At 41.3% G+C, this 8,015-nt stretch overlaps 1 protein-coding gene across 1 annotated transcript; it reads left to right on the top strand.

Annotated features, from left to right (window-relative positions):
- The first annotated feature begins 494 nt into the window (after nucleotides 1-494).
- tnfsf10 (TNF superfamily member 10) lies at nucleotides 495-4,644 on the top strand. The gene is made up of 5 exons (XM_062521416.1): nucleotides 495-774; nucleotides 1,497-1,643; nucleotides 1,886-1,931; nucleotides 2,055-2,174; nucleotides 2,954-4,644. The coding sequence occupies exons 1-5, from the start codon at nucleotides 652-654 to the stop codon at nucleotides 3,415-3,417; spliced, it is 900 nt and encodes a 299-aa protein (XP_062377400.1). The 5' UTR covers nucleotides 495-651; the 3' UTR covers nucleotides 3,418-4,644.
- Nucleotides 4,645-8,015: the final 3,371 nt, after the last annotated feature.

The following is an 8,015-nucleotide window of genomic DNA, read 5'->3' as shown; positions in this document are numbered from 1 at the left end:
ATTTTCCCTTTTTTGGCTGTTAGGGAGGGGAAATGCCAGCTTTCGCTCTGTCCTGTTTGATGGATTCAAAAGAGGCCCCTCTAAAGCTGTGGGCAGAGGTCGACTAGAAACTGAACACTTCAGCACAATAAATCAGATGACGAAAATACCCCCACCTCTTAAAAATACAACAGCGAAAAACAATAGGGCCCAAATCCCCCCCCCCCTGGACATTCATGTGGGGGGATCAGATTTAGCCCATGTGTTAAATATTAAGACACAGAACCCAACTTCTGGGCTCTGAAGTAATTTTGTATGCATTTGTATGGAAAACAGTTTGGCCACAATGACATTAAGGTATTTTAAATCAGAAAAACAGAATAAACGGAAGAGTCATGAACATTGCAACTCAATTCCAGATTTTTTTTACTTATTAGTTGGTCAGATTATTACTGTTGAATTGTCAGCTGTTGAAGTATGGATGTACTTTTAAAGGAAACTGTCCTTTACCAGCAGCAGTAGGGACAGCCTCTCAAGATTTCGGAGAAAGGATTGTGTTCCTGCTCGCTTTTCCTTGATCGCCAACCTCTGCTCCGCCTCCATGTTTTTTCATATGTACTGACTGAAAGAATTCATCTCCAGCTTTTGTCTAGTACCTCTGCAGCGCACGCGATGGTCAATATGACAAGCTCTCATACTATGCAATATATCGGACTTTTACTGTTGGCAGCGATTCTTCTGCAAACCATTGCAGTCGCAGTGACTTTCATATACTTCAGCAACGTCCTGACGACGGTAAGACAAACGAATTAGTCGTTCAGCATGTTCTTGCGTGTCAGATAAGAATGCGAATTCTCCCGAAGCAGTAACTTTTCAGTTACAGTGTTTTATTGAAGACGTCTGTCTTTATTGGTCAGTTTGTAAACGGGATGGTTTATGCATTAGATTGCTCAAGTTGTATGGGCCATAAACTTGCATTTCAAAGAAAAGTAGGCTGTAGGAGGGGAAAAGTCAGCTATTCTGCAAGGCGCACCGTCCGATCCAGCGCTCCTTGAACTTTAACTGGATATGTTCCAACAGGGTGCTCAGTGGACCCTAAAAAGAACTAAGCAACCACAACGAATTGGATTCTCAACAGAGCCAAATTAATACTGTTTTATGCCTGTCTTAATCACACAGAGAGAGTGGATCAAAAATGGAAGATTTTATGGTTACTTGAACAAAGCCCACTTAATGCTTAGGCTATTTACCTGTTTGAGAGATTAATGAGGGATTACAATGCGTTAGACAGTTTTTTTTTTATCATTTATGTAATGATACTTCTGGGTCAGACACAGCTTCTTTCATATTTTTACCTGTAGGCTATGTTATAGTCCCAGCATGTTATCAAAATGTAATGTAGGATATTTTTCTTTCAGAAAATTGTAGCAGCAAATTTTCTGTTATTGTTGAATAAAGGTTCATTTGCAGGTTTGTTAGTAAGTGAAAGCAAATCGACATCTCAACTTGATTTACAGATGAAAGAAACCTTCTCCAAAAGCAGCGTATCATGCCTGATGCGCGCCAACCTCAGAACTATCAAAGGTATCGATCCAAGCGCATCAGACCTGAAAGACGACCCCTGCTGGCAAGTCACGCAACAGCTGCACTTCTTAATCGAGAAGGTATCAACTTCGTTGGGGTGCTGAATCTGCCAAAGCTAGCCAAGGGATGCACAATGAAGCCATTTACCTCCAGTATACAGTTTCCATTTTAATTAAATGAGGAATTCGTTGGTTGGGTAGAGCTTAACGTTTGAGTTTGTTCATGAAAATGACTTTTTAATGGAGTAATTAAACATTTCAGTTCCGTTCAAGATTCTTTTCATTTGGGAATAAATTAACTCTTACATTCTTTCCAACTCTAGTCAATGTCAAACCGTTACCAGAAGGAAATCACCTCAGCAATTAAAGGTAGGCATCACCCTCTTATGACTTTGCACAATATGACTCAGGTTGTAATTCTAAACTGGAAGGATGAACTTCTATTTAACATAACTATTCATTTATTTAACATAACTATTCATTTCCTCCCAGATGAGGTGAACCGTATGCTGCCTTCTCTGGTAATCCAAGACCAGGAGACCGCTCCCCGGCCCAAGATTGCAGCTCACGTCACTGGCAGTTTGCCTCCAGAGACAGACAAAGATTTAAGAGGTAGGTTTCCAGTCCAGATCATCATTTAAAACGCATTTACTCATTCTGTTTTGCACTGGTGCTGATAAGGCACTGAGGCACTGAGGAGTGTGGTCTATATAAGGCTCCTTCAAGTGTAGTCTCCACTGGGTTGTGTACATCCTTGCCCTTACGGTTATGTTAGCAGTTTGTTCTCTGTATGGTTGAAGAAAGAAATCATGGTAAATAAGGGTCTTCATTGTTCACAAATGGGGTTCTTCAAATGAAGTAGCCTACAATTGTTATCTTTCAGAATTAGACTGACTACTCATGATACAGGAATGCTTTTAGCTGGTGTTTACTCATTCTGAGATTTTATCATGGCAACATGCAGAGTTCTTTCAAGGATTAAAGTCCAGATCTCTGATGGTTTCTGTATGGTTTCATATAGAATTGAAAGTGAAGTTGAAAACGCGCAACACAAGACAGAGTTTATTGCTCACTCAGCAATTGTGCCCAGTCAGCATTTATGAAAGTGCTGGCTGTGTCAGAGTGAGGAAATGCAGATTTTGCTGATACTTGAAAACTATGGGAGTTACTATCCGGGTCCAACAATTTCTCTCTTTTTTTCTTCAATTTGCTTTTCCTGCACATTAGGCTAAAACAAAAAAAAAAGGTAGAAAAGCCGGTATGTAATTGGAGAAATGGCTTTGAAACTTATATCCTTTCTCTGTCTACTGCCAAGCTTTTAAACAATGGTCCTTTTTTTCTGACAGGCCGTGCCCATAATAATAAGCCTTGTTTTGGCCCCAATGTTGCAGGTCCTTCTAACAGGAAGGTCCATGGCCAGAAGATCCAGTCCTGGGAGTCAGAGAAAGGTTTGGCCTTCCTCCAGAATGTGCAGCTCAGTGACGGGGAGCTCGTAGTGCCACATGCTGGTCTCTATTACATTTACTCCCAGACCTACTTCAGGCACATGGCCTCCCTGGAGGAGGAGGACGACGAAGAGGAGGCCGGGGAGAACCCCGGGAGCTCTGTGCGGGGCAAGCCCATGCTTCAGTACGTCTACAAGAAGATGGGCTCCTACCCTGTGCCCATCTTGCTCATGAAGAATGCCCGGACCACCTGCTGGTCCCGAGACGCGGAGTACGGCCTGTACTCAATCTACCAGGCCGGGCTCTTTCAGCTCGGAGCTGGGGATAGGGTGTTCGTCACGGTCAGCAACGTGAGCACGATTGACATGGATGAGAAGTCGAGTTTCTTTGGGGCCTTTCTGGTCAGCTAGTGTAATGTTGGCTGTGCAATTCCTAAGACTCTGCCTTTGCTTTGAGCTTCACTGTGATGAGCCAGCTGGTTGGCACAGGTTGTCGATTGTCTAGCCCTGATATGTGATGGACACTGCGGTGCCATGGTATGATTCTGTGTGGCTGTAGACATATGAATCAGATGTAAATGTGTGCTGAACTACAGTCCCAGATGAAGTACTGCAAATAGAGTGGTGATTGTAAGCACTTGGAGGTGAGTCACACTCCAGACACCAGTGACTCCGCTGGTGGTTTGGAAGACCTTCTTTGGGAGCTGAACCAGAGAGAGGAGATGAACTTTGGGTGCAACTCATATATCACCCGCTTTCCTGAGACACTGTGGAATTGTCTGGGCTTGCCGAGACGTTGTGGAAGCAGGCTTGCCACAGAAGGGCTGAGGTGGTTGCTTCTCCCCACCGGAGATGACAGGGGGTGGGGCAGGGTCTACCCTCTGTTGTTCTGGAGAAGAACGGGTCACAATGATGTGATGGCAGAACAGGAAAGTCGGACACAAGCTCATTTTCCAGGAGTGTTTCCTCTCCTGTCTGCCTTTTGTCCCAAGAGCAAATAAATTTATATGTAGCGATGATTAAAGACTTTTTGTATGAATGCAAAATGCAGTGCCAGTACAAAAAGTATTAGTTTGCTGCACTTTTTCAAAGTTGAGGAATAAAATGTGAATTTGTACCTATTTCTCTGCTCACAGTGTGTAAACCAGTATGTACTTTTTATATAAAAAAATACATGGATTCTGATGTTTTGTTTATATTTTGTTTTGAGGTCTTTGATTCTGAGGAGTTCTTATTCTGATGTAAGATATTACAAGGGAAATGTTAGATCACTATTCAAGCATCATCCTACCTAGCTCTATCTCAGTAGAGGAAATCTAATAAGCCTGAATGTTTGTAAGGGTGCAAATACTGTGAGATCTTCGTCCCTGTTAATTATGTGGAATAAAAATATTTTTCTATGAAAACCCTTTTGGTTTGGTTTCAATCGATTGTTTAGATACATTTCTTTCCTTTTATATCTCAGTCCAACAATAACTGTAGTTTGTTATCAGTAAGGAATAGCCGGGGGTCATGGATGGTGGTATTGTCCTTTCACAAATGTAAATATAAACACATAACAACTATCATTCATCAAGATAATTTGTTTATTTTTTAATGTTGTCACAACACGTTGAATAAAGTTTGGACTTTAAACAAGTTTGTGTTCTTGGTTTTCAGTGTTTATTTTACCACACAAACTAAAGACAAATACAGTATGAATTTAGCTACAACTTTCTGTGTGTGCTGCAGAATGACGTACTGTTGTATGAAACATGGAAGCCATTACACAATCATAAAAATGGGAAGATCATTATGATTGCACAACACATAAAAAGAGGTCACAATTCACAAGGGGGGTGCATTCTATAATTTAATTTAGGGAATTCAAAGTAGCCTAACTAATGCTGATTCAAAGAGGATGCACATTACATTCAAGTTGGCTCTCTCATCTGTACAGCAGCATTTGAGCATTATTTTAGGAATAATACAGACTTCCTCAAATTGTTCAAGGGAGGCATATGTTATCTGGCATCGGTTCATGGCGAAAACACTACAAAGCCTTGCCAAAGCCTTCCTGTCCTGGCGAGTTCCACTGAATATGGGACTCGGATACCCTCTGACCCCAGTTTAGCTCAAGCCCAACCACTGTATAGCTGTTTCATTAGAGACAAGAGCGAGCATGTGTGTCTTCTCAAAAGTTTGCACATTTGGCCAAACAATGGCTCTATGAGGCAGAAGAAAGGATTTAGGGCTTGGACCGGAACTCTCGGGAACGCTTTGGAGAACACAATCAATTTGTCTTTATACCACGGGTCAATGGTTGACAACTCCCCACTTAATCTGGCCATATCAAACACTGTTGGCGCGCACATGCAAAATCCGTCAATGTTGGAATTAATATGGTTACTTAGATTACCACAAGAGGATGTGAATCAGACAGGAGGCTTTGATGATGGTGATTACTAAAGGGTTCATATAAATGTCACTGTATTATTATCTCCTCTATAAGAGTGCTTGGACACAAACTATTTGTTTGATCTTCAGAAGGAGGACACAGTAAACCTGCCTTTCGATGAATTGCAGTTGCAACAACCACCTGAGGCCACATATTACTGAGATATCACTACTAACTACTATGGAATAGACCAAGAGCACAAAACGTTTCCAACAAAACCTTTCCACACCTGTGACACAGGACCATAATTCAATCTCAAGAATATTTGGCAGGGTCTGTGGTCAAACACAACTGCAGCTACAGTTGATACTACACATGACACAACTACAGGCTACAACTAACTTTCAAAATCAACGTGGCAGAATTCTTGAATGGAGAACTGCTGTTTGTTGTTATGAATATCAGGGGACTGACTTTTGTAATTCTGTAAATTGGCTGTGCATGGCATTGGTGGACTTTCTCGTATTAGATGATCTCCAATGAGTCACCTGCAGACCTGATCATACTCATTGGCCCGGGTCTTTGACTGTGCAGTCAGCTATCCTCTTCCATCCTCTGCCTGTAAACTCTTAGGCCTACAAGGTGCCTCAAAAAGAAGGGCCGATACAAAGGTCATTGTCAATGTAAAATCTCACAATATCATCTGCAAGGGCATTGGGGCCATTATATGAGGGTGGGACAGGACCCACTCACTTTTTTAGAAGAAGTGCCTATTTGCTAGAGGGGTTTAGCCTATAACACACATAAGTACAGCACATAAAATTCTTAAATGAAAATTCTGGCCATTTTTCATATAGGTCTCTGTTTCTTAAAGTCACTGATGATGTCAGGAGAAAATGTATGAGAAAAACAAAAAAAAACAAACAATCAGTGCCACCTAGACCTAGCTCGAGTCTATTAAGTCTATCAAAATAAACTACAAAATGTATAGCCACACCGCATATCAAAATAAAAAAACTGAATTTTTGTATTTTGAAAGGACTGAAAATACTATATCACTTTTCAAACCTTCTATATCTTTCAATTTAATCTATTCCTTCATCAGTACATCAGTATGATTAAGTGGACAGTGTGTCAGAGCATATAGCTTTGCTCTGCCTACAAGACATGCCATTGGCCTACCTGCAAACAGTCAACAGATCAATGTTAGATAGATGTAGATAGACGTTAGATAGATGTAAAACTGAATGCTTTATCAGAGATGCACTCAAAAGTCACAACTGAACTTGTCAAGATTGAGCAATGTTGCAGGACAATCACATGTCTCCATGTTTTTACCGATTGGATGATCAAAGTTAACAATATTATGCTACACAAACAAGTCTGGGCAAATTATTAATCAAATCAATTTGTCATTTTGTTGACTTAACCTAGGGGGCAACTCAAGTTAAACCACATAACCGAGTCCTCAAGAAACTGATAATTAAATTTCTCAAGAATAAATATATCATTCTACCCTTTGCCACTCTCTGACAGTTCATCAAAAAGTCAATCTGTTGGTTCCAAAAAAAGTCTACAAGGCGTCAGCTTTCAAAAGAGATCAAGCACTTGATTATAAGCCAAAGTATGTGGAAACAGGGCCACAAGGGCCATAAGTAGATGGCATGCAATGTCGAGCAATAACTCAAAATGGGGGGCTAAGTAGCAGACCCCAGAGGTAAAATGGAGAATGCCTCCACATCTTAAATCAATACTTATGTCATCAATAACAAAACCTGAAAGTGTAATGTTAATTAAACACACACACACACGCACACGCACGCACACACACACACACACACACACACACACACACACACACACACACACACACACACACACACACACACACACACACACACACACACACACACACACACACACACACACACTTCTTCTGATAACAGGAGCTTAACAGCTCAACCACAAATGCATTTGTTATTTTCCACCTGGTTTAAGTGATTGAGTAACCTTCTCATGTATAGTCTTGCAAATATCTAAAGTTCCCCACTCTTCAAAAACTCCCTTTTGTGTCTTTAAGTGTTGAAGGCTTCACGGGTAATTGCTTACATGACACGCATATCCTGGAAGGCTTTGAACCATCACCTGCATTGTTTAGCGTACCTGTTTACGTGGACCCGGTTGGGAGTTACAAAATTCTCTCACTCTCCACCTCAAGCTGGTGTGTGGTGAGTGTTCTGGCACATAATGTCTGGCGTGCATCAGGTGTGTGACATAGCTGGTGGTTTGTGAGGTTCCCCTGTGAAGCGCTTTGCGTGTCAAGAAAATCACAATATAAATGTGGTGTGTTGTGAGAAATAATAATGAATAATAAATCTATTCAAAGGCCCTTTTGTCGTGATAGGAGAACGATTCCTTACTCTATGTATTTTACAACCTGCTCACAACACACCACATTTATATTGTGCTTTTCTTGACACTCAAAGCGCTTCACGGGGGAACCTCACAAACCACCACCTATGTCACACACCTGATGCACGCCAGACATTATGTGCCAGAACACTCACCACACACTGACAATCGCTAGCGGCGGTCATAATAAGTGTCAGAATGGGCCTTGACACTACTCATC

Source organism: Sardina pilchardus, chromosome 19, assembly GCF_963854185.1.
Source record: "Sardina pilchardus chromosome 19, fSarPil1.1, whole genome shotgun sequence".
NCBI lineage: Eukaryota > Metazoa > Chordata > Actinopteri > Clupeiformes > Clupeidae > Sardina > Sardina pilchardus.
Note: the sequence above shows the minus strand (reverse complement) of the source record. Positions and strands in the feature narration are given on the sequence as shown.